Source organism: Papio anubis, chromosome 17 (assembly GCF_008728515.1).
Source record: "Papio anubis isolate 15944 chromosome 17, Panubis1.0, whole genome shotgun sequence".
Lineage (NCBI taxonomy): Eukaryota > Metazoa > Chordata > Mammalia > Primates > Cercopithecidae > Papio > Papio anubis.
This window is the reverse complement of record NC_044992.1, coordinates 3,503,340-3,528,176: the sequence shown is the minus strand read 5'-3', so window position 1 is coordinate 3,528,176 and position 24,837 is coordinate 3,503,340. Positions and strand designations below refer to the sequence as shown.

Here is a 24,837-nt window from a genome sequence, read left to right as displayed (position 1 = left end):
CTCACCACCCAGCCCAGAGGCTGACCAGCAGAAGCCACCTCCGTTCTCACACCCCTATATCTGTTCCCCTCTTCTGCCTCCTCCTGGCCCAGGTTCCCCAGCAGCTCTGCCCACTCTCCCCTCACTGCAACCTTTCCAGAAAGACCAGTCCACACTTTCCTCTGCAGTTGGCCTCCACCCCAACCACTTCTCCTAGGTGCCCTTGCCAAGGTCACTGGCAGTGTCCTGGTTGCCAAGTCTAAGCAGACACTTGGGCCCCATATCCTGCTTGGCCTAACAGAATCTGACATTGTTGTCCAAGCCCTCCTTGTCGAAAGATTTCCTTCCAGTAGCTCCTAGAACACACCCTTTCCTGACTTTCCAGCCTGTCTGGTTTGCAAGGAAAAGACAAGTTTCTATTGCAGCTCTGCCACAGCTCACTGTGTGCCCTTGGGGGAAGCGGCTTAACTCTCCAAGCCTCCTCTGTGAGTTAAGGATAATAACAGCATTTTTTTTTTTAAATAGAGACACAGTTTCACTATGTGGTCCAGGCTGGTCTCGAACTCCTGGGCTCAAATGAGACGCCACCTCAGCCTTCCAAAGTGCTGGGATTACAGGCATGAGCTACTGCACCTGGACAATAATAGTTTTTAGTAGGGTTGAGGACAGACCTGTAAAGAGCGCCTGGCATACAGTCGAGCTCTGCCCCTCAATCTTTCCACCCTCTCAATGGTAGAGTCCGGGTATCTGTTCTCCCTGTAGCAATTCAGTCCGTGGTTCTCGGTTGGGCGTGTGGCTGCCCAGAATGGAAGCTGCATTTCCCAGCTTCCTCTTGCAGTTGGGTCTGGTCACATGAGTAAGCTCGAGTGGTGTATGTGAAAGTGCCATGTGGCAACTTCTGAGAACTTTCCTGAAAAGAGAGCTGGTGCAGACCCTCTGCCCTCTTCTTCATCCTTTTCTCCACTCCACTGCCCGGAATGCGTATGTGATTGCTGGAGCTCTAGCTGCTATCCTGAACCATGAGGTCAAAAGCCACACCCAGAAATTGCTGGAATTATTCATTCAACAAACATCCATTGAGCACCTATGCCATGTGACAGGCTGTGTGCTGGACGAATCAGGCACGGTGCTTGCCATCGAGGAGCTCCCAGTCCCGATGAGGAACAGGCAGGTACCAGATGCCAAGGAAGTACCTGGGTGGGGCGACTAACCCATGCTGGGAAGTGGGGAGGTCATGGAGAAGGTTTCTGGGCAGAAGCAAGATTGAATTGAGCCCTGAAAGATGAGTAGGCATTAAACAGGCAGGTGGCTGGGAGTAAGGTTCTACAGGGCTTGATTAGACCTATTCTCAGGGGGAGCCACAGGAAATGCCTCTGGGTGGACTCGTGCTCCTGAAAACTTGCTCTGGCTGCCAGGTAGGGAAAGGCTAGTAGGAGGTGAGACTGGATGAGGCTGGAAGCCAGGCAGGAGGCTTCTGCAGCAATCAGGGACAAGATGGTGGTAGCCTGAGCTAAGGGAGGGGAAGTGGGGTGGACAGGAGAGGGCCGATTCCAGGTATAGTTAAGAGGCAGCATGGCAGGGCCTGGAGATGGACTGGTTGGAGCAGGAAACAGGGAGGCTGCAGGTGACTCCCAGGCTCCTGGCTCCACTTCGAGACAGGGACACAGGAGATCAGGTTTGGGGGAAGGATATGGGGCAAGTGGTAGTGCCAGAAGATTCACACGCAGAGGCATTAGGGGAAGAGGTGGGGGCAGAGTCCCTAGGAACAGCCACGGCGAAGGTCACCATGTCCTGCTGACTTCCCTCCATTCCCTCGGCCCCCGCTAGGCCATTCCTGTCGCCTGCTCACCGAGCAACCACTTCACTCTATGCTAAGCCACCTCTCGGCTCCCTGCCCCCGCCCTGCAGAAGCTACACTCCTGGGCCTGCCGTTCAAGGCCTTCCTCCCCGGGCCTCGCCCCTCCCTCGCACGCACCGCGCCTCGCCCGGGAGGGAGGGGCGCTCTGGCTCCCGCAGACCGGGATGGGGGTGCAAAGGGTTTGGCGGGGAAGCACCGTCCCCTGCAGGCCCGGGTGAAGGGCCCGCGCCGCGGCCCGGAGGGACTTCGAGGACCCCAGGACACCGGGGGCGTGGCGAGATCGGTCCCGCCGCAGGGCAGGGAGGGCCCCTCCGGCGTCGCCCGCCGCGGACCCTTAGTCCAGGAGGGGGCGGGAGTCCCGGGCTCCGATTGGGCGGCGCTGGCGGGGCCGTTCGCCTCGACCAATGAGCGCGAGCCGGGCGCGGCGGTGGGCGGGGCAGCGAGCGCTGCCCGGAGCCGCGGCGCCCGCGGGCTGAGCTCGGCGATCTGGGCCCCAGCTAGGCGGTGGGGCGGGGCGGGGAGCGAGCGGGGCCGCCCGCCGGGCCGCGGAGACTGTCGCCCGGCGCCCAGGTAGGGATCGGCGGGGAGGGGACGCGGGCTCGGAGCGGGAGGACGAACGCCTTAACACCTGCCCCGAGCTTGCAAGGGAGAGGCGGGGGGTCTGCGAGGCCGCGTCTACGAGGGAGCCGGGATCTGGTCAGGGAGGGGATCCTTCCCCTTCTGTCTGCGGGGCCGGGTCTGCGGGGTGCCTCGGGGAGTCTGCTCGGGTCTGCGCCGGCCGCCGGGACCGCATCGCCGCGGGCGCCCCGCCGTCTGCGTTCTTCCCCGCTTCTGTCTGCCGACCGCATCCATCCCGGGTGCACCGTCCCCCGCGCCCGGCTCCTGGTGGAGGCCGCGTCTGTGCTGAGTGGGCCCGGCCCGGGGCACCCACGTGCGGTTCTCCGCGGAGCGCTCCTCCCACGGCCCTCCGGAGCGTCTTCCTGCAGGAGCCGGGGGCGGGGTGGGAGATGAATGGGGCGGCGGCGGCGCGCGGTTCTGGCTGCGCTGGGTCCTGCCTTGGCTGGGGCGAGAGGGGGCGGCAGAGGCGGGCGCCGCAGCTTCGAGGCCCGGGAGGCGCAGGGCTGGTGGCTGGGGGGGGGGGGTGTCCACGTGCGCGGGGACCTGCGTGTGCTGTTTGGAGGCGGGTGTGCGTGTGTCACGTGGACGCGGGAGTGTGCCTGTGTCTGCGTGGGGGGTGCAGGACAGGATGGAGTGGTGTGTGAGGGCGGGTCACGCGGACACGGGCGTGTGCCTGTCAGGGGAGGGGGTGTGCTCAAGTCTTGAGGGCGTTGCAGGGCTGTGCAGAGAAGGCTGTGTCACAGGCCCCAGGACCTCATCTTGGTGGTGTCTGCAGGGCGGGCACAGGAGTGTGGGAGGGGCACACAGCTTGTGCACTGGAGGATCCCAGGGAAGTGGCACTGGCCGCCCCAAGCCCTGCCCTCTTTCCTCCAGTACATACAAATTGACCCTCCACTGTGTCCCAGGCGCACACACTCTGGGGACCCTTCGCCTCCTCCTAGGTCTCCCACCGTCAGTCCTCACAGCAGCCACGGGAGTCGTTTTAAACCTCACCTAACTGAGGCACTCCCCTGCTCACAACCTCCACCTGCCTTTGGGGGCCTCCTGGGCTCTGTCCACCAAGCTACCTTTACCCCCAAACCAAGCCCTGAGTCCCAGCCAGGAAATGACTCTGCTACGCATAGTGTGAAGTTCCATCCTCTCCTCGTCAGTCCTGAAATCCTGCTGAGTGCTCAGAAGAGAGCTCAGGTGCCACCTCCTCCAGGAAGCCATCCCTGAGGCCAGCACAGTGAATGAGGGGCCTTTCTCTCCAGACGTAACTCCTCTTGCTGTCAGGTGCCGCTTACGTGGGGAAGACTCCACACCAGCCACTCAGCCTCCCTGCTGTTCTTCTTACAGATCAAGCACTGTCCCCCCATGGCGTTTGCACCTGCTGGTCCCTGCGCCTGAGATGCCCTTCCCCAGATAGCTATACCGCCTCCTCCCCCTTGCTTCCTTCAGGTGTCTGCTCCAATCCTGCACCCAAAAGGCCTTCCTGAACCACACTGTTAGCAGCAGCATCTCCCAGCCCCTTTCTCTCGATCCTTCTTACTCTGCTGTACTTTTCTTCACAGTATGTACCACTTGACATATCGTATCTGAATCACTGGCTTTCTTGGTCGTTGCTCCTTGCCTCCACGAGAAATTAAACGATATGAGAGCAGAGACTTGGTCTTTTTGGTTCACTGCTGTGTCTCCCCACACAGGCTTGCACAGAGCCTGGCAGGCAGTAGGTGCGCTGTGACTATTTGTGCTTGTATCCCAGATGTCCATGTCCCTGGCGGCTTCCTAGCCTGTGACCCCCCCCCCTTTATCCCCAATCTGAGGCCACTTCTGCTCCTCTGTCCCTGACATTCCAAGTTCCTGGAAGGCCGGGTCTGGGAGAACTGTAACCACATTTGCATGTTGGAAATCCTCCCTCTAGCGACTGGTGTGGAGGATGGGGTAGGGTGAGGTGGAGGTGTGAGCCTGGAGTCAGGGAAGACCCATGTGGCGGGGAACGAAGCAGTAGTCGGAATCTGGACTTCTAAGGGGTTCGGCTTGTGAGTTCACCCAGCTGGTAGTGGGGAGATCAGGGAGGGCTCTCAGAAGAGGCAATGGCTGAGCTGTCCTCCAGGCTGCAGAGGAGAGGAACGTGTGTTCCTGGCAGAAGCACAGCTTGTACAGAGGCCTGGCAGCAGGACAGAGTCTGCAGTTTGGGAAGCTGTGGTGTGGCTGGAGTGGAGAGTAAGTGTGGGGTTGTGGGGAGTGAGGATGGGCAACAGGGAAAGGACGAGTGACAAGGACGGCTCCTGGATTGCTGGCCTGGGTCAGAAAAGAATGGGGAGGATGTGGTACCCATCTTGCAATGGAGACGGAGGATGAGCAGGTTTGGGGAAGATGCTGAGTTGAATCTGGGCCCTGTTGGATCTGAGCTGCTCGGGAACACGGAGGGGCAGGCGGCAGCTAGCTGGAAAGAGTGGGGCTGGAGGCACAGACCTGGTGTGGAGGATGAGCAGGGGCACAGGATGAGGCCTGAGGACCATCAGCCTCTGTGGGTGGGCCAGGACGATGCACTGGGGGTAATTGTGCTGAGTCAGGCAAGAGCCCGCATCAGTGCTTGGGGGCTCCCCAAGGATGGTGGGAGCGGGCGTCCTCACAGCAGGAGTCGTCAAGCATGACTTGGCACCAGATGCCTGGGCCTCCCTCAAGGGGACTGAGTCATCCTGGGTGGGGGCGGGAGCTGCGGAGGGCACCCGTTGCCAGAGCCATCCAGACACTCGTCAGGATCATAAACACGGCTCCAGTGAGGCGGCCCAGGGATGTGAGGACCACCTTCTGTGTCTGGCCTGGGGGGCCGCCACCTCTGCGGCTTTCCCTTCTGTTCGGTCCTCTGCTGGTAAGGGCTGTCCATCCCCTTGCCTGGACATAGCTGGTCCTCTGCCTCGGCCTGGCACTGGGGTTCACAGCGGCCCTCCAGAGCTCAGCATGAGGCCTGACCAGGGCCTGAAGTCCTCCCAGGCGGAGCTGCTCGAACCCACGTGGGTGGCAGCAGGGTCTGCCTGCTCTGCCCTGCTCTGGGACTCCTTTGAGGGATACAGCTGGATGGGGCATGTCCTGAGGAGGAAGCCAGGCCAAGCGGGCGTCTGGAGCCAGGGACCCACATTCCTTGGGAGTGGCCAGACACTTGGGGGGTGGGGCACAGCCTGGGAGAAGAAACCTGGGTGGTGGGTATGTGCCAGGCCATCTTGGAGCCGGGGGCAGAGGTGGGGTTGGACCTTGTACATCAAGGCTCTCTTGGATGCTTCTAGACACAGCCACATCCCCGCCCAACAGGGCTCTGGCACAAACTACTCCTGTGTCCACACCTCATTCTGTTCGTCCCATCGCCCTGGGAGTTGGCAGGACGGTGGCCCTCTGTTTGATTCACATGTTAGGAAACTGAGGCTCCAAGAGGCTCAATGACTTGTCCGAGGCAGCAGGTCCCCAGTCTGGGAGGACGGGACTGAAGTCGTTTTTCCCAAAGAGGGAGGGCTTGAGTCTGGCCATTCTTGGCCACAGGACTAAGCCAGTGCCCAGGCCCGTAGGGATCCTTGCTGTACCATGGGCCTGGGTCCCAGCCTCTCTGTCCATCTTTCTGTTTGCCCACATGGCCCTAATTATCCACTGAATTAACTTTCTACAAAGTATCTACTGAGGCCTGAGCTTGGGGAGGGCCTTGAGACACCCCCTGCGTGAGCCCCCAGATGGGCTTGGGTTTCTGCCTGGGGCACAGAACCCAGCCTAGCAGGCAGTGCCAGGCTGGTGGGCCTAGTGACTACAGGGGAAAGTCCAGATATGCGCTCTGGGATCAGGCTCCCAGGACCCCCAGGGGTACAGGTCACCCCCCTACCCTGGGCATATGTACACAGAGACCTGCAGGCACACACGCACATAAGCACACCTGCACACACACACATCACACCGAGGTTTTCATCTCCATGCAGATGCGCTCCTGTGTGGGGACCACAACACACACAGACACACACCGCCACCCCAGGCCCACAGCCCGTGTGCACATATTCCCTCCTGTGCAGACGCGCGGCCGGGGCGCCAGGCCCTGTCTCCCGGACACGCGGCAAGAACCTTGGGCCTTCCCCGGCGGCCGCCTCCCTCGCAGACACGCTTAGTCACCTGAATTTGATCCAGGCGGGAGGGAGGGACGGAGAGCCTGACGTCAGCCCTCGCAGCCGCCTTCCGCCCGCCCGCGCATCCATCTGGGCCACAGCGTGTCCCAGCAATCACAACAGCGACAGCACCACAACAACTCACTTTTACGGTGCCTCCTTTGTGGCCGGCCCTGTTCTGAGTGCCTTACGCGCACTCCCTCCTCAGCATCTCAGCACGTGCGTGAGGTGAGACCCACTAGAACCCCATTTTGCGGGTGAGGAAAACCCAAGACACAGAGGCGAGGCCACCTGCTCACGGGCTCCCCGCCAGGAAAGGGTGCTGCCTGGCTGCCTGGCTGCCTGGCTTCAGAGCCTGGGCGCCAAACCGGGTAACAGGGCTCAGGCTGGAACAGGAAGCCCTTCTGCCCTGACTTGCTGGGTGACTCCGGGCCCATCCCCACCCGCTGGGCCTCCCTCTACCTATCTAAGAAAAGTAGGGAAAGGTGTTCAAGGGTAAAGGAGGATGGCCTTTTGCTGGAATGGCAACCTTTAGGAAATATGCAAATTTTATGGGCCCGGGCAGCCTATGGCTTCTGCCCTGCCTAGGGCCAAAGAGCAGGAGCTCCCAGCCCTGGAGTTCATTCTCTTATGTGTGCTGGGGCCTGAGGCTTGATGGGGTTGCGTCTCTGCGGCTGCTTTCTCATCTGTCTAATGGGGACAGGGCTGTAACGATCACTATGGCAACCACTCATTTATTCAACAAATATTTATCGCGTTCCTATCACACGCCAGGCGCTGGTGATCTTTTGGAGACAAGGCAGATGAGAGCCCTAATCTCATGAAACTTACATTCGGGAGGGAAAAACATGGCTTGTGGAGTGAGCGGACGGGGCAGAGGGGTGGGCCACCTGCTGGGAGGAGCCTGGCGGGGCCTGGAGGGTGTTCCCAGCTTTGGCTTCCTCCTCGCTATGCCGTCTGGTTTCCAAGCTCTCCCCGAAGCTCCAGCCCCACTCACTGTCCCTCTCACCTCCTGCAGGGAGGCCTCCCTATGCCACAGCCTCTCACCTCCTGCAGGGAGGCCTCCCTATGCCACAGCCTCTCACCTCCTGCAGGGAGGCCTCCCTATGTCTCAGCCCCATTCACTGTCTCTTCTCACCTCCTCCAGGGAGGCCTCCTTGTGTCACAGCCACACTCACTGTCTCCCGCCCCCTCTTCCAGGAAGGCGTCCCTGATACTCTACCCTCACTCAGCCTCCTCACCTCCTTCACCTCCTCCAGGGAGGCCTCCTTGATACTCCAGCCTCACCAACTCCCTCTCACTCCTCTGGGTTCCAGCTTCCGTGCCTTTTCCTGTTCCCAGTGTGGAGCCTTCTCTCTTCCTTTCTCCATGTCAGCACCAGCCCCCACCACCTCCAGGCTCCCACTCATTCAACACACTGCATACCAGGCACAGGGGGTCTGGACCTCACCCTTACCCTCGGTCTACCTCCAAACCCTGCTGTGAGCCTGGGAAATCTGGGAAGGCAGGAGATCCACAGGACAAGTCGGGAGACTGGGGCTCAGAGTTGGGAAGGAGCTTGTCTACAGCCCCTGGTAGGTCAGCAGGCAGGACTGGAACCCAGCCCTGGCTCCTCAGCGGCCAGTGGACTCCAGCCAGCCCTGCCTCACTGACATCTGTCAAAGCAAAGGGATGGGGAATGAGGGGTGGAGCAGGCCCTTCACCATGCGCACTCTGGGTCTCCCTGAGATCCCTGTTCTCAGTCGCTGTGTGGGTACGGAGGAAGTTACCAGCAGACAGGAAGGATGGAGGATCAGGAGTTCACTCACTTCCTTCTCCTGAGAGGATGCAGAGTCTAGCGCAAGCAGGGGGAGGGGCACCAGGTTGGGCATGGCCAGCGCTCTACAAGCCTGGAACAGAGATGGAGGTCTCAGGCGGAGTGTCAGGGTTCAGTCCGGAGTCAGGATGTAGCTCAGGGTCATGGCTGAAGATGAGGGCTGGGGGTCACCTCCCTGACGTTGCAGCCACCACACAGTGACTTTGAGAACATGGTCTCAGGGGATGTCAGGCCCTGTTTCACCCTCATTCCCCTCATTCCAATCCCCTTGCCTTCTTTTTTTTGAGACGGAGTCTTGCTCTGTTGCCTAGGCTGGAGTGCAGTGGTGCAATCTCAGCTCACTGCAACCTCCACCTGCTGGCTTCAAGTGATTCTCCTGCCTCAGCCTCCCGAGTAGATGGGATTACAGGTGCATGCCACCACGCCCGGCTAATTTTTGTAGTTTTAGTAGAGACAGGGTTTTGCCATGTTGGCCAGGCTGGTCTCGAACTCCTGACCTCAGGTGATCCGCCCACCTCGGCCTCCCAAAGTGCTGGGATTACAGGCGTGAGCCACCGCACGGGGCCCATCCCCTTGCTTTGACGGATGTCAATGAGGCAGGGCTGGCTGGAGTTGGGAACCCCAGGGAAGTCTTCCTGGAAGCAGTGAGAGGGATGGGGGTAGGAGGCTGAAACATCAAGGAGGGCTCCCTGGAGGAGGCAGGTGGGTCTGAAGCATCAGCAAGGCTTCTGAGTTACTAGTGTCTAGCTCAGCTTCCAGGAGGCAGTGTTGGAGTGCTTGGCTGTCAAGGGTTGGGACTCATGACTCACAGGGCTGCATGCTGTTCTGGGGCTGAGCTGACCCTGGGTTCTGCCCCTTCCAGTGCTGCTGGGCCTCCAGGCTTCTGCCCCTGTCTGTCCTGACTCCAGAGTATCAGATTCTCTCTGCTTCCCTGTGAAGCCGGCAGGCAGAAGTGACTGCCTCTGTTACCAGCAGGGATACTGAGGCCTAGGGGGCTGGCATTCAGCAGAAGCAATGTGAATTCATTCAGTTCATAGGGACAGACTTGAGTCTGGGTGTTGGCAATCCCGGTAGAGGGAACATCCAGGGCAAAGGCGTGGAGGTGGGACCCACAGGGCTGTGGCTACCTTACCCGGTAGCCAGCCTGACACACAGGAGTGAAGCCTTCTCTGCCCTCCTTTCTCAGCTTCCCAACAAGGCTACGCAGAAGACCCCCCTTAACTGAAGCAATGGAGGGGGGTCCAGCTGTCTGCTGCCAGGATCCTCGGGCAGAGCTGGTGGAACGGGTGGCAGCCATCGACGTGACCCACTTGGAAGAGGCAGATGGTGGCCCAGAGCCTACTAGAAACGGTGTGGACCCTCCGCCACGGGCCAGAGCTGCCTCTGTGATCCCTGGCAGTACTTCGAGACTGCTCCCAGCCCGGCCTAGCCTCTCAGCCAGGAAGCTTTCCCTACAGGAGCGGCCGGCAGGAAGTTATCTGGAGGCGCAGGCTGGGCCTTATGCCACGGGGCCTGCCAGCCACATCTCCCCCCGGGCCTGGCGGAGGCCCACCATCGAGTCCCACCACGTGGCCATCTCAGATGCAGAGGTTGGTGGGGCAGCACGAGGGGTTGTTCGTGAGCCCCTCAGTGGACTGCAATGAAGACTCTTTCTGCCCCTGTCTGTGCCACACAGCTATCTAGCTTTGGTTTGCATACCCTCAGAGCTGGGGAGATCACTACCTAACAGTATAGCCTCTTCCCAACCAGGGGAGCTGCAGCTGAGCCAAAGGCTGTGTTCTCTAAGTCCTGCTATTCCCACTCCCAGCCTAGGCCTGGGAAATAGGTCTCGCCCTGGTCCCCTGTGTAGTCTTCTTAGAGATGTGAGGATAGAGGCTATGTTCCCCCTACCCCCCGACTCTTCCCCAGCTTGCATCCCTCGCCTCTAATTCTGCCTCCTAGAGTCTGCTCTGCCTCAGAAACGGCCAGCCTGGCTCCAGCCTCTGGGCTTCAGCTGGCGTTCTTGCCACTTAGTTCTGAAAGTGCACTCAGGTTCTGAGCAGTCTACGGATGTGAGGGGCTGAGCTCTCTGTGCCTGAACCCAGGCTCTCAGCCTCTGTGCCCAGGGCTCCTCATCTTGTCCTTGGAGTCTAGACCTTCTCATTCAGCTGCTTCTGGAAATAGTTGCTCATGGGTTTCTCGTGGATTGGGGTCTCCCAGACTCCAGAATCCAGACAGGAATTAGCGTTTTCCCTTCACCACTGCATCTGGGGAACACAGCACAGCCGTGGCGTCACCATCCATGTTTTCAAACATGAGCCACATCTTCTCATCACATACGGGGGCGATGGCACCACCAGCTTCCCCATCCAAACTCAAACGCTTGGTGAGACCTGGGGGTCTGGGAATGAGGGGCCTGTGGCCTGAATTGGACCTTGAACGGGCTCTGAGGTAGGAGCAGTGCTGCCTCTGGACCCAGCTCAACCTGGTGCTCACTCTTCCCCCACAGGACTGCGTGCAGCTCAACCAGTACAAGCTGCAGAGTGAGATTGGCAAGGTAGGAGTGGGCGGGCTGAGAGCAGTGGGGGCTTCGGGATCCTCTGCTTGGCGCTGTTCCTTCTCCTGTGTGGGAGGGAACAGGAGGCAGAGCCAGGCAAGTCCTAGCCTGGAGGTGAGGACAGTTTCGTGCCCTGGGGGAAGTTCCCAGGTGGGGGGGTGGGGTGGAAGGTGAGTCTTGACTCCTGACTCCCAGAGTTCTTGACAGTTGACAAGGAGGGACTGAGGGAGGCATGGAGCCGTGTTGAGCCAAGCAGGGGCAGTTACCAGGGCACAGGAGTCCCCTCCCCGTCTGCTATAATATTTGCTCATGAGCCAGCTGGTGGTGGGAGGTGCAGATGGGGTGCAGGAGATACCAGAGCTGCTCGGGCTCCCCACCTCCTGAGCTGGTCCTGGGAGGGGTTGCCCTGTCCAGGTAGGGCTGACCGATGCCTGTCTGCAGGGTGCCTACGGTGTGGTGAGGCTGGCCTACAACGAGAGTGAAGACAGACACTATGTGAGTCTGGGGATAGGAGGGAGATGTTGCCCACGCCGGGCCCTGGAAGCCTGGGAGGTGGGGCAGGAGTTGTGCTCAGGAGATAGAGGACAGGGTTGCCTGAGAGTGAGCTCCCTGTCCCTGGGGGTATGCAAAGGAATGAGCTTCCTAACCCTGGGGATATACAAGCAGATGCTGGATTCCTCTGTGGGGAGAGCTCCAGAAAGGCTTGCTGGGGGAATAAGGGGAAGGGCTAGGCTCAGATGTGGCCACCCCCTAACCCCGCTTAACACGTACCTGGGCCACACCCTCAGGGCCAGTAGCAGATGTCCAGTGTGCCTCTCCAGACCTCAGTCCACACGTACCAGCCTGTTCTAGCTCCCGGTGGCTTCACGCTAGTGACATTTCTGTCCCTCCTTCCTTAGGCAATGAAAGTGCTTTCCAAAAAGAAGTTACTGAAGCAGTATGGCTTTCCACGTATGTATCTTCTGGTCCTGTCCCTGGGAGCCCCTAGCCTGGGAGGCAGAAGAGACCTCGGTCCCGAGCTGCTTTTGGCTAAGAATGGGGTAGAGAGGGAGACGGCGTGAGCAGAGGCCTGGGGATGGAATGTGCCTGGTGGGTTGGGACAAGACCACAGGCGTGCAAGACTCTTGCTTGAGACTGGTTTGGGGGCCACGGTGAGGCCCAGCCACCTGGAACAGGTGCTTGAATTCTCTTCCTGGTTACAGGTCGCCCTCCCCCAAGAGGGTCCCAGGCTGCCCAGGGAGGACCAGCCAAGCAGCTGCTGCCCCTGGAGCGGGTGTACCAGGAGATTGCCATTCTGAAGAAGCTGGACCACGTGAATGTGGTCAAACTGATTGAGGTAAGGGGAGGTGGTGGTGAGCAGGTGGGAACCGGCACCTGAGTCTCACGGGAGCCGCTTCTCTGGTGCTGGGGAGCCCCTAGCACAGACCCGGGGATCTTGCCAAGGGAGCAGATGTGGCTGAGGCCTCTGATGACAGGGCCAGACTTGGGGTGGGGCTGCAGGGAGGCTTTGGGAGCCCAGCCTGGTCAGGGATGTTCCCAAGTTCCCACGGAGGGTGAGGGGCTGCCCCAGAGGCAAGAAGTGAGCCCCTCATTGCAGCAGGAGGGGAGGAAGGCTGGATGTCATGTGGCGGGCCAGGCTGGGGGTCAGTGACTTCTGAGGCCCCATCAGTCTGGCACCTGTGCACTTCCTGCTCCATTGTCTGGGGTGGTTGCAGTGCATGCTAAGGGTTCTGGGGCTGGCAAGGACCAGGAGGCCTGGGACCCCCAACCCCATGTCTGCTCCCTCTGACCAGGTCCTGGATGACCCAGCTGAGGACAATCTCTATTTGGGTGAGTGACCTGGCTCATTCCCACAGCAGCTCACCCAGGGCTGGCCCAAGGGCTCCCTTGAGACACGTATGACTTTCGGGTGGGCAGTGTAAATACACTGACCTCCTGGGGACAGAAGAAAAACACACGTTCTGAAGCCCTGGATTCCCTTGCCCAGCCCTGCAGAACCAGGCCCAGAGTATCCAGTTAGATTCAGCAAATATTCCCAAGCCCCACTCCCTGCTTCCCTCTGAGCAGCAAGACAGTGGATCCATTTGGGCCGTGCGCTCAGGTAGATGCAGGTTCCCAGACACTGTAGCTCTGTGCCTCAGTTTTCTCACCTATAAAACAGGGATACTAGTGGTATCTACCTCATAGGGTCGATGTGAGGAGTAACTGAGTAATTATATGTAAAGCACATTCGTTATTATCCTTGTTAATAGTAATGTTATTGTTTTAGTTCCTTGTGTCTGGTTCAGGGCTGGGCTTAGAGGAGGCCTCAGAAAATGAGGCCTCAGAAAATGGCTTAGGAATTAGAGGCTGAGGCTTTCGTCTCCACTCCCTACCCTACCTGCCTGTCTGCTGTGACCTTTAGGAAAATTTCTACCCCTTCTCCGTGCCTCAGTTTCCCCCTCTGTCAAAGGGCCCCGTGCTGATGCTGATGGTTCTCACCTGGTACCTGAGGATCAGATGAGGCAGGTCCATAGCAGACCCCACTCTCATGCATTTATTTGCTCTGATATCCCAGGAACCCCTGTCCTGTCCCTGCCTCGAGTATGCCTGCATGCCTGTCCCCTCTCCTACCCTCCAGACCAGGGAGGGACCTTGGCATCGGCTGCTTTGCCAGCCAGCTACACCTTACCTTCTTGTCTTTTCTTTCAGTGTTTGACCTCCTGAGAAAGGGGTGAGTTCCCCATCCTGATCAGGCAGGTCAAGTCTCATCCAGGCCTTCCTTCCTTTCCCTCCCTGTGTCCCCAGCCCAAGGGTCAGCTACTCTAGGAGAAGTCAGAGACGGAGGCCCTGCCCTTAGGGGTAAATAAGAGACCAAGAGGACCATTCTTTGAAGGCTGATGGGGGTCAGTGAGACTGCAATAGTCAGCAGGGAGACCTCTGGAAAAGGGGATGGATTTTGACCCAGGCCTTGAAGAACTGGGAAGATATGGATGCAGGAGAGGGGGAGGAAAGGAGAAAGGAGTGTTTTTTAGGTCAAAGTATAGAGGTGGGACTCAACTCTTTGCGGTATTCAAATCACAGAGGGTTTTTCAGCTTTCCAACCAGTCTGTGAACGCAATGGGTGGGATTCCATTTGCTCCTATTTGTGAGCGGGAAAGCCGAGGACCAGAGATGGTATGTGGCTTGCTCAAGGTCACACAGCGAGTCACTGATGGAGCCCAGGTTCCACATGTCTGCCCTCTATGGCTTTTCAGGGTATTTACAGAGCAGATGACATGGAGTAACGAGCACGGGGCTGGGTGTTCCGGGACCCTCACTGCCAAGGCTTGAATGCAGGCTGCAGCTTGTCTCTCTGCCTGGGCAGCTTCCTACAGACCATTTTGGGGAGAGGGGCAGGGAGGGGTGTCCCTTTAAGACTTGGAGGCTTTCACATGTGTTGACCTCTATCCAAAACAAGAAATATATATTTCTATTGCTATCCGTATCTGTAATTGAAACCAAAGTTTTACAGAACAGCATATATCTTTACTACATGCAATATATTCTGATATATTCTACTTATTTTGGGGAAAAAAAAAAAAGCAGTTGCCTCCCACTACATTGATTTCGTGATCCTCTCTTGGGTCTGGATCCACGGTTTGAAACACAGTGCTCCAAATGGCGTCTTTGCAATTGTTTGATTATAGACTGTTAGGTACTTAGAAGAAGGAATATCAAGGCAATCAGAAATTAAGAGAAAGCTGATTTGAAATTATGATTGAAACGGGATATGTATGAGTATGTGTGCTTTACATTTTTTATTATATAGCAGAAAAAGCTAATATCTTGGGTTCTAGGGACCCATGTGGGCACAGGTTTCCCGGGACGTCCCGACCGCCTGAATGGCCGGGTGCCCTGATTTCGGCTAAATGCCCCTCCCGCATCCTTCTCCATAGGCCCGTCATGGAAGTGCCCTGTGACAAGCCCTTCTCGGAGGAGCAAGCTCGCCTCTACCTGCGGGACGTCATCCTGGGCCTCGAGTACTGTGAGTGCGGGGCACCCTGCCCACGGGGCTGAGGTTAGGGGGTCTGACAGGCAGCAGAGCCCAGGCTGAGCAGACTCTGAGCAGCTCCTGTCAGTCAGAGCTGGCCTGCCAATCAGCTTCAGTGGGAGTGGGGCATGCACGAGTGGGCGGGGCCAAGGCCTGGGGGTAGGGTGGGGCGGGCGGTGGACTTCACTGGGCATGCGCCAGATCCTTCAGCATCTCTGCTCCTGTGGGTCTGAGCCCTGGCTGTTCTGAATCTTTCTTCTGCTGAGTTCTTAGCCTAGCTTAGCGTTGCCACGGGGCCTCAAGAGAGGCGGGAAGGCAGGGATGTATGTCCAACTGCTGGGGGAAGAGTCTGTCCTGGCATGGGGCCAGGGCATGGTGCCAGGGTGGGTTTAACTGTGAGGGGCCCTAGCCTGATGAGAGCTCAGGAGGGTGATGTGAGCTTGGCCTCTGTCTCATTTCAGTCATTAGCTGCATTCACTTGCCTGGGGGCATAGGGGTGAAAGACCCAGACCTGAGTTCACGGCCTGGTGGGAGGGACAGGAATCTAGGCAGGCAGATAATATAATGTGGTGCCTGCCAAGGCTGGGGAGCCCAGAGGCCGTCGGAGTGCCGGGGGACTGGGGAAGTCTCCCTAAAGAGGCTACTTATGATTCAGGTCCTGAGGGATGAGTCGAGTTCCCTGCTCAGGTTTTGAGGGATGGGGGTAGGAGACAGTGTGCCCAGCATAGGCGTATACTCTTTGAGTCTGGGGAGAAGTGGAGTCTGGCTGAAGCCTCCAGTGGGCAGAGGAGGGCAGTGGTTAGTGAAAGATGATGCTGGAAACACTGTCCAGGCCCCAGCATGAGGGCTGGGAATGCCTCCCCTGAGGTCTTTGCTGACTTCATCCTGCCAGCTCTGTGAGGCCCTGAGAGCTTTAAGCATGGGGAGGGGCATGATGGGATTTATGCCTGAGAAAGCTGTCTGGCAGCTGTGTGGTGGCTGGATTGGAGTGTGTCATCAGAGGGTGAGAGGCAGCCAGCTGGCCAGGGAGGAGGCTGTTTCTGCAGCCCAAGTGACAGATGGTAAGGCCTGGATTAAGGCAGTGGCAGCGAGGTAGGGATAGGAAGGAGGTGGTGTGGTCAGCATGGGGTGACTTGCTGGTCTGGGGAGAGGAGAGCCCCTAGACACCTAGGGTCCTGGCTTGGATTGGGGACCAGGGAAGATGCCCATCTCTAAAATCTTAGCTTGGGCCGGGTGCAGTGGCTCATGCCTGTAATCCCAGCACTTTGGGAGGCCAAGGCGGGCAGATCACCTGAGGTCGGGAATTCGAGACCAGCCTGACCAACATGGAGAAACCCTGTCTTTACTACAAATATAAAATTAGCTGGGTGTGGTGGCGCACGCCTGTAATCCCAGCTACTCGGGAGGCTGAGGCAGGAGAATCGCTTGAACCTGGGAGGCAGAGGTTGCAGTGAGCCGTTGCACTCCAGCCCGGGTGACAAGAGTGAAACTCCATCTTGAAATACATACATACGTACATAAAAATAAAAAATAAAATCTTAGCTTGGTTTCTTGGGAGCATATTCTTTCCCTGGGGGAACAGGGTGGGGATCTGGCTGAGGTTTGACCTGCAGTGACAGAAACAGGACTGTCTTTATCCTGCTTGAGCCTCTCCTTTGCCTTCAGATTAAGACTCTCTTTGCACATATGGGGAAACTGAGGCACACAGAGGAGAGGGCTTTGCAGAAAGTCCCTACCAGTGGTCTAGAGGCATGGGATGGGAAGGGGACATTTTACCCCTGGTATGGTCCGTGGCAGGCACAATCCTGTACCAGCGTGACTCCACCTCCTTCCCATTGTGGTCCCTTCTTTCCCCTGAAGTCTTGTTGTCTGCTGTCCCCTAGTCTCCACAAAGAAACGAGTTTATCTTACCTGGTTCTTGGGTAAAAGCCTCATCAGGACCCAGCTAATCACAGTGAAGGACCTTCCCCGGGGCAGAGTGGTTAGTACCAGGGGCTGGGCAGGTGGATGAACAGAGGCACCAGGGCGCCGAAGACCTGCCTTGTGATTCTGGCCCCAAGAAGGGAGAGTTGAGGCTGCCCTGAGAGGGCTCGGTGGTCAGGGCAGCCCAGGCCTGGTCCTCAGTCGATGGGGGCAGGTGCGGCGATGCAGGTGATGAGAAGCAGTTGGATCTCGAATAGATGTGAGCAGCTGAGCTCGCAGACCTGGCTGATGGGAAGGGTGTGGGGTCTCAGAGGAGGAGTTGAGGATGATCCTGAGGTTTCCGGCCTTTCACAGAATGGGAAAGAATGGGGACCGGCAGGGGCTTTTTGTTTTATTTTGTTTTGGTTTGGTTTTGTTGGTGGTGGGCGTTGCAGGCAGAGAAATCGAGTTCTGAATTAGACATGTTGTTACACTATGTTGAGATACGCAGAGACATATATCGACGCCTAGCTGCCTAGTTACCTATCAAGATGTCTACTGGAAATCCATGTGGGTAAAGAGCTGGAGTCCAAGGGAGAGGCTACGGTTTGAGATAAGAACATGAGACTGCTTTCCATGGTCAAATATCCACCCCCGAGCTTCTGTGCCCTCACGGGTGTGTGTCAGATTCCTCGTGTGAGGTACGCCTGGCACATAGTAGGCATTCAAGAAAGTGCCACTGGTTTTATGGTTATTGTTATATGGCACCCGTCCTCTCTGCCCCCAGCCTCCCTCTCCTCCTCTCCCTTCCCCTCTCTTCTCTCGCCTTCTCTATTCCCTCCTCTCCAACATCCTGGGGTCTGTTGGTCCAGGGGAAGGTATTTGCCAAGGAGGGAGCCCACAGGTCGGTGGTTGTGGGATGGGGTCAGTGTCTCTCTTGGCTGGGACCTTTCCGGCCATCTCAGCCTGAGCCACCCATCACTTTGTGGTGGTCCTGGGCCCAGGAAGCAGGGCAGGTTTCCAGCCTATTAGGTCATTTCTGATTTGGGATTTGTCCTACTGTACGTGGCTGACCTTACACCCCAGCTGTGTCATCCTGCTCGTCCCAAGGCCTGGGGTGCCATCCATCTCTGAAAGCGCATCAGCCCAGATCCCTAGGGCTGAGATGGTACCTCTGTAGGATAGCAGAGTCACGACAGTCTTACTGTCAGTCCCAGCAGCAGGGACATCTGCCTAGCCTGGGTGGGGGATGGAACTGGAGAAAGGTTTTGATGGGCTTTGGGCCTGCAGACGGCACTCACAGGGAAGGGGCAGAGCTGGCCTAGGAAGAACTCTCCTCCCAGCCGGGGGCAGCGGCTCATGCCTGTAATCCCAGCACTTTGGGAGGCCAAGGCGGGCGGATCACCTGAGGTCAGGAGTTCCAGACCAGCCTGACCAACAAGGCAAAACCCCATGTCTACTAAAAATACGTGCAGGTCACGCCGTGGCTCAAGCCTGTAATCCCAGCACTTTGGGAGGCCGACCTACGGATCAATGCAGGTCAGGAGATCGGTAATCATCCTGGCTAACATGCAGGAAACCCCCGCTCTCTATTAAGAAAATACAAAAACCAGCCGGGCGGTGGCGGCGCCTGTAGTCCCAGCTACTCGAGGCTGAGGCCGAGAATGGCGGAACCCGAGGCGTGAGCTTGCAGTGAGCTGAGATCCGCCACTGCACTCCAGCCCGGGATTTCCATAGAGCTGCAGACTCCGCTCAAAACAAAAAGTAGCCAGGCGTGGTGGCAGACACCTGTAATCCCAACTACTCGGGAGGCTGAGGCAGGAGAATTGCTTGAACCTGGGAGGTGGAGGTTGCAGTGAGCCGAGATTGCGCCATTGCCCTCCAAGCTGGGCGACAGAGCGAGACTCTGTATCAAAAACAACAACAACAACAACAAAAACCAACTCTCCTGCCCTAGTTTCCTCTGACCTCCCCATTCAGCAGCAGGTCCCTTGTTTGTCATGGAGAGGGCACTGGACTTGGAGTCCAAAGATTCCTAAGATTCCAGTCCTGGCTCTGCTGCTCACACCTGTCTGCACCTACATGGAGCAGATGGCCCTGACGTCCTCCTCCCAGGTTGTCACCAGACGAAAGTGTGCATGGGCTGGGATGTCCCAGCCGGCATCCCTGGCTGGGCGAGGATAGATGTGGGGTCCTGGGAAGCGGTGCCCAGGCCAGCGCTCAGCTCAAGCCCCCTTTCTCTGCAGTGCATTTCCAGAAGATCGTCCACAGGGACATCAAGCCATCCAACCTGCTCCTGGGGGATGATGGGCACGTGAAAATCGCCGACTTTGGTGTCAGCAACCAGTTTGAGGGGAACGATGCTCAACTGTCCAGCACGGCCGGGACCCCGGCGTTCATGGCCCCCGAGGCCATTTCTGATTCCGGCCAGAGCTTCAGTGGGAAGGTGACTCACGGGCCCTGGGCCAGGCTGGGGTTCCTGTGGGGGGCGTAATAGCTTGCTGCAGGGGCCCAGTTTCTAACCTGAGGGTGCCAGGGTCCTCGTGTCTAGGGAGCAACATATTTGCTTCTCCCCTGGAGCCTGACGAACTCCACAACTTTGGCCTTCTGTTTTCCAGCAAAGCGGCCCCAAATCTCCCTTGCAGATATTTACTGTTGGTTGCTCTGTGCTGGGTTCTGGACCGGGCTGTGGAAGAGGCAGAGCCAAAGAGAACCCTGTTTCCTGCCCTCTGGATGGTTTCGGGGGAAGTTGGGGGTCCCTGCAGATCTTGGGACATGGCAGGATTTGAACTGTTCCTTGAAGAATGGGGAGGATCTGAGCAGGACCCGGAGCCCAGAGAATAAACCAGAGAACAGAGGGGCACAGGGTGGGGGGCAGAGGGTAAAGGGCCTGGAAGTTTGGGCTTTCTCCTAAGCAACAGAAGTTGGCAAAGTTACCTGAACAAGAGGTTACACAGTCTGGCGCAGTTCCCTAGGCGCTTGGCTGTTTCACCTGTGGAGTGCCAGCCGCCCCACTGCCAGGGAGGCTGTGGGTGAGTGGCATTTGGACACATGTGAGTATCCAGGAAAGAGGTCAGGAGGCCGGGCACAGTGGCTTATGCCTGTAATCCCAGTGCTTTGGGAGGCCAAGGCAGGTCTCTTAAGGCTAGGAATTTGAGACAAGACGGGGCAACATAGCAAGACCCCATTTCTACAAAAAAAATAAAAACATTAGCCAGGTGTGATGGTGCGCACCTGTAGTCCTGGTTACTCGGGAGGCTGGAGTGGATCGCTTGAGCCCAGCAGTTGAGGGCTGTAGGGAGCTGTGATCGCACCACTGCACTCTAGCCTGAGCAACTGAGTGAGACCTTGTCTCTAAAAAAGAAAGAAAGAAAGAGGTTGGCGATGTTGATAAAGATTTTTTTAAATGTTTTATTTTGATATAATTCTAAATGTACAGAAAAGTTGGAAGAATAGTACAAATAAATCCCATATGTCTTTTTACCCAGATTCACCAATTGTTGACATTTTGTCCCACTGGCTTTTTCATCATCTTTTTCTATTTATCTGTATTCACACTACATTTTTCTGAGCCATGTGAAAGTTACATTGAAGGTATTATACCCCTTTATCACTAAATACATTAGTGGATATTTCCTAAGAATAGGGACATTCTCTTACATAACCTCAGTACAATGATTAAAATTAGGAAATTCATCATTGATAAGACTTATGTATAGGCCGGGCACAGTGACTCACGCCTGTAATCCCAGCCCTTTGGGAGGCCAAGGTGGGTGAATCACCTGAGGTCAGGAGTTTTGAGACCAGCCTGGCCAACGTGGTGAAACCCCATCTCTACTAAAAAATACAAAAATTAGCTGGGCGTGGTGGCAGGCGCCTGTAATTCCAGCTACTTGGGAGGCTGAGGCAGGAGAATCATTTGAAGCCAGGAGGCAGAGGTTGCAGTGAGCTGAGATCATGCCATTGCACTCCAGCCTGGGCGACAGAGTGAGACTCTGGAAAAAAAAAAAAAAATTATATTTAATCCACAGACCTTATTTAAATGTTATCAGTTGTCCTGATACTGTCCTTCACAACCTGTTCTTTTTCTGGTCCCGGAATCCGATCCAGGGCCACTTGCTGCGTTTGCCTTCTTGTCTGTGGTGTCCTTTCATCTGGAAGAGGGCCTTGGCCTTCCTTTGTCTGTCCTGATCTTGACTTTTTTTTTTTTTTTGAGACAGAGTCTCGCTCTGTCGCCCAGGCTGGAGTGCAGTGGCCGGATCTCAGCTCACTACAAGCTCCACCTCCCGGGTTCATGCCATTCTCCTGCCTCAGCCTCCCAAGTAGCTGGGACTACAGGCGTCCGCCACCACGCCCAGCTAGTTTTTTGTATTTTTTTTAGTAGAGACGGGGTTTCACTGTGTTAGCCAGGATGGTCTCGATCTCCTGACCTCGTGATCCGCCCGTCTCGGCCTCCCAAAGTGCTGGGATTACAGGCGTGAGCCACTGTGCCCAGCTGGTTTTGACATTTTTGAAGAGAACAAGCCTGTTATTTTGTAGGATGTTGTCAGTTTGCATTTGTCTGGTGTTCCCTGATTGGATTCAGATGATGCATCTGGGGCAGGAATATGTAGGTAGAGACTGAGAATCATTCACGTAAGCAAGAAAGTGGATACCAGAAGTGGTGGCGTTCCGGAGCAGGCGAAGGTAGAGAGAGCACCTGTCCAGGGCGTGGGGAGGCCCAGGGGTGCTTCGGAGCCTGGAGGAGTTGTTGCAGTGGCAGTGGACGAGGACGTGAGTGGACAGGGCCTCTGTGTGGGCAGGAGCTGCTTGCAGTATCAGGAAGAAGGTGGATTGTGAGGAGAAGAGATGACTCCTTGAACCCCGAGCTGGTTTAGTGAGCAGAAGTTCCATATATACTATCATTCCTGGAGTGCGTCTGTGACATGCGAGTGGCCTGTGTGACCCTGTGGATGAAGGTGGTTTTGTACCCGTTGAGTTGGAAACATTCCTGGTTAGAGCCTGTCCCAAGGAGACTCAGAACCCCTGGAGGGTGGAGGCCTTGTTCTGGCCGCCCCTGTGTCCTCAGCACTCAGCATGGGGCCCAGCATCGAGCAAGCACTGGGGAGTGTTTGTCGAGTGAGTACATGACAGAGTCTGGAAGAGGTTCCTTGCAGGCCTCTCCTGCAGCCCACTGGAGCTGGGTGGGCAGAGGTGGCTGTGCCTGTGGGGGACTGATGTGAGCATGTTTCTTTCCAGGCCTTGGATGTGTGGGCCACCGGCGTCACGTTGTACTGCTTTGTCTATGGGAAGGTGAGTGCCGGGGATGCCAGCAGAGCTGGGGCAGGTCCAGTGAGGCGGGCACGGGCAACGGATGCAGGCTCTTCCTTTCTGTCCTTAAGTAAAGTGGCTTTTGAAAGAGCCCACCTGGCTCAGAGAAGGCTGAGAGAGAAGGGGCTTTTTCTGTCTTCCTCTGGTCTCCTGCGGAGCGCTTCTCGCGAAGGAGTCGCAGGACAGCAGACACCCAAGGAAGGGGAGGTGCCGGTGGTGGTGTCGCCACCGCCCCAGCCAGAGTGCTCCCCGTCCCTCTGTCCCTTGACGCCATTCACTTATCGAGCCACGTGTTCACTCCCTTGCTCATTCATTCGACAAATTGTCCTTCACCCCTACCCTGGCTGAGGCTGGACCCTGGGGACACCCGATGCTGATGTGACCGAGATCCCTGCCTGCAGGTGCTCCTGCTCTAGTGACCGCACTAAGGTGTAGGAGGGAATTTCGGTGAATGTGTTCCCAAGCTCCAGGTCCTGGGAGTGGAGGCCTGGCCGCAGGTGGTGGTTATGGCGGTGGGTGCGCCTGGCCTGGCCTGGCCGCAGGTGGTGGTTATGGCAGTGGGTGCACCCGGCCTGGCCTGGCCGCAGATGGCAGTAATGGCAGTGGGTGCACCCAGCCTCATCGTTCCCTCAGCAACTGATTCATTTGTTGAACATTTGCAGTGTGCCAGGCCCTGAACAAATGAGTTGAGGTCCTTCTCATTTAATGGGAGCCCAGAGCTGCCCCCACCCCTGGCCCCACCAAGGGAGGGGGGCTGGTCCCCTGGCACGGGTCAAGGCCCTGGGCCCACATCCTCTGTCTTCCTCTCCACCCCGCAGTGCCCATTCATCGACGATTTCATCCTGGCCCTCCACAGGAAGATCAAGAATGAGCCCGTGGTGTTTCCTGAGGAGTGAGTTGTGCACCCAGGGGACCAAGGGGGCTACCACCCACTCCTGGTGTCTGAGTTTTAGCAGAGCTTTTGCCCTTTGAGGACCCCACCCCAGACTGCAGATAGGAAGGTGGCGGTGCTGTTCCCCGGGAGGGACCCTGAGTAGAAGGACGGGTGGGACTTTGGAGCCGAGGGTCTCCGCGACGTCACTGTACGGATGGGAGCCCTGAGATCCAGGGTTGGCCAGGGATGACCACAGGCATCATTCACACGACTCCTTCACCGCAGGCCTGCCTGGGGTCAGTGGCGCCAGCCCCACCCAGCCCCTGAACTCAAGGGGAACTTCTTCCCCCACTCAGGGTCGGGGAGCTTCAAGATGCCAGTGCGTGCTCCCGTTTCACAGATGGAAAGAGGACGCTCTGGAGGAGAGCTGTCAGGGGGCTGGGACTCAGTGAGCCACTCTTCCTCCCCACTCCTCCCGTTGTGTCTGAGGTCTCTGAGCATAGCAAGGATGTGGGGGAGACCTTGCTCATGCATAGTTCGCCTCATGATGGTTTGGCCACCGTGGCAGCCGGCCTGAGCTCCCTGGCTCCTCTTTTCTGAAGTGAAATGGAGGCCGAGTGCAGTGGCTCACACCTGTAATCCCAGCACTTTGGGAGGCTGAGGCGGGCAGATCACCTGAGGTTAGGAGTTCGAGACCAGCCTGGCCAACATGGTGAAACCCCATCTCTACTGAAAACACAAAAAATTAGCCAGGCGTGGTAGGGCGCGTCTGTAGTCCCAGCTACCCGGGAGGCTGAAGCACGAGAATTGCTTGAACCCAGGAGGCGGAGGTTGCACTGAGCCTGGGCAACAGAGCAAGACTCTGTCTCAAAAAAAAAAAAAAAAAGAAGAAACTGAAATAGGACTTGTCCTTAGCAACTCCTGCTGTCTCCTGCTCATTTCCTATGTGGTCCCCAAGCCCCGTTGAGCCCTCTTCTTCCCTGTCTCTGGGCCTTGTTGCCACCTGCGTTCCTTGCCTCATTCAGGCCTCAGGCCCATCCCCAGACTTGTGTGGCCACCTTCCCCCTGGTCTCACTGCTGCTGGCCTCCCTCCAGTCCAGCCAACACAGTCGGGTGGAGGCAGCCCTGACACACAGAGCTCAACAAATCTGCCCACATCTCCGGCCTGAAGTTTGTCTGAGGCTTCTCAAAGCCGCGCCCTGGCCCTGGCATTCACGCATCTCCGGGTTCTGCCACCCGCTCGTCTGGGGCCGCCTCACTCCCTTTCCCGAGCACCAGCCAGCAGGCCTCTGTCCATTTCCTCCGCATCCTGTGATTGCCTTCCCTCCCGGACTCCGCAGTTGTACCCCTGGTGCCTCTCATCCTGCTGTACCCCCTGCCAGCGATGTCTTTCTCCCCAGCCCAGGGATTTTAAAAGGGATGACGCATCTAAGACAACAGGGGGAACCAAAGTCAACAGTCCGGAGAGTGGCTTTCTGGTCCCCAGTCTTGGAAGGATGGACTCCCCAAGACCACTGCTGGCAAGGAAACTTGGGGTTTGAGCAGAGACAGTTGGGGCTGATGTGCTGGGCGGCTGCTCTTGCCCCATCTGAGTCTCCCATCTCTGCCTGCACTCTTCTGGCTGGCACTGTGCCAGCCTGCTAACCTCCCTGGGCCTCAGTTTCCTCCTCTGTCAGAGAGGATCTCCTCTGGGTGTAGAAGAGGATGAGGTGGTGAGTGGGACCGAAGCCCCTGGTGTCCCATAAAACGACTCTCCTCACCATCTTTGCCACCCAGTGGGGTGTCCAGCACCCATGGAACTCTGTGTG

General features: G+C 57.4%; 1 protein-coding gene across 7 annotated transcripts in view; it reads left to right on the top strand.

The window, feature by feature from the left end:
* The first annotated feature begins 2,308 nt into the window (after positions 1–2,308).
* The window catches only part of CAMKK1 (calcium/calmodulin dependent protein kinase kinase 1), a 32,089-nt gene continuing 9,560 nt past the window's right edge, over positions 2,309–24,837 (top strand). For 2 of the 7 annotated variants that reach the window (XM_021928573.2, XM_021928571.2), the window contains exons 1-12: positions 2,309–2,407; positions 9,582–9,984; positions 10,884–10,931; positions 11,373–11,426; positions 11,831–11,882; positions 12,134–12,267; positions 12,725–12,761; positions 13,623–13,644; positions 14,849–14,937; positions 19,092–19,291; positions 22,084–22,137; positions 22,974–23,047. In XM_021928573.2, coding sequence (XP_021784265.1) covers positions 9,625–9,984; positions 10,884–10,931; positions 11,373–11,426; positions 11,831–11,882; positions 12,134–12,267; positions 12,725–12,761; positions 13,623–13,644; positions 14,849–14,937; positions 19,092–19,291; positions 22,084–22,137; positions 22,974–23,047 — 1,124 coding nt within the window. In that variant the 5' untranslated portion in view covers positions 2,309–2,407; positions 9,582–9,624. The other 5 variants (XM_021928572.2, XM_021928575.2, XM_031657278.1 and 2 more) reach the window with 5 other exon arrangements.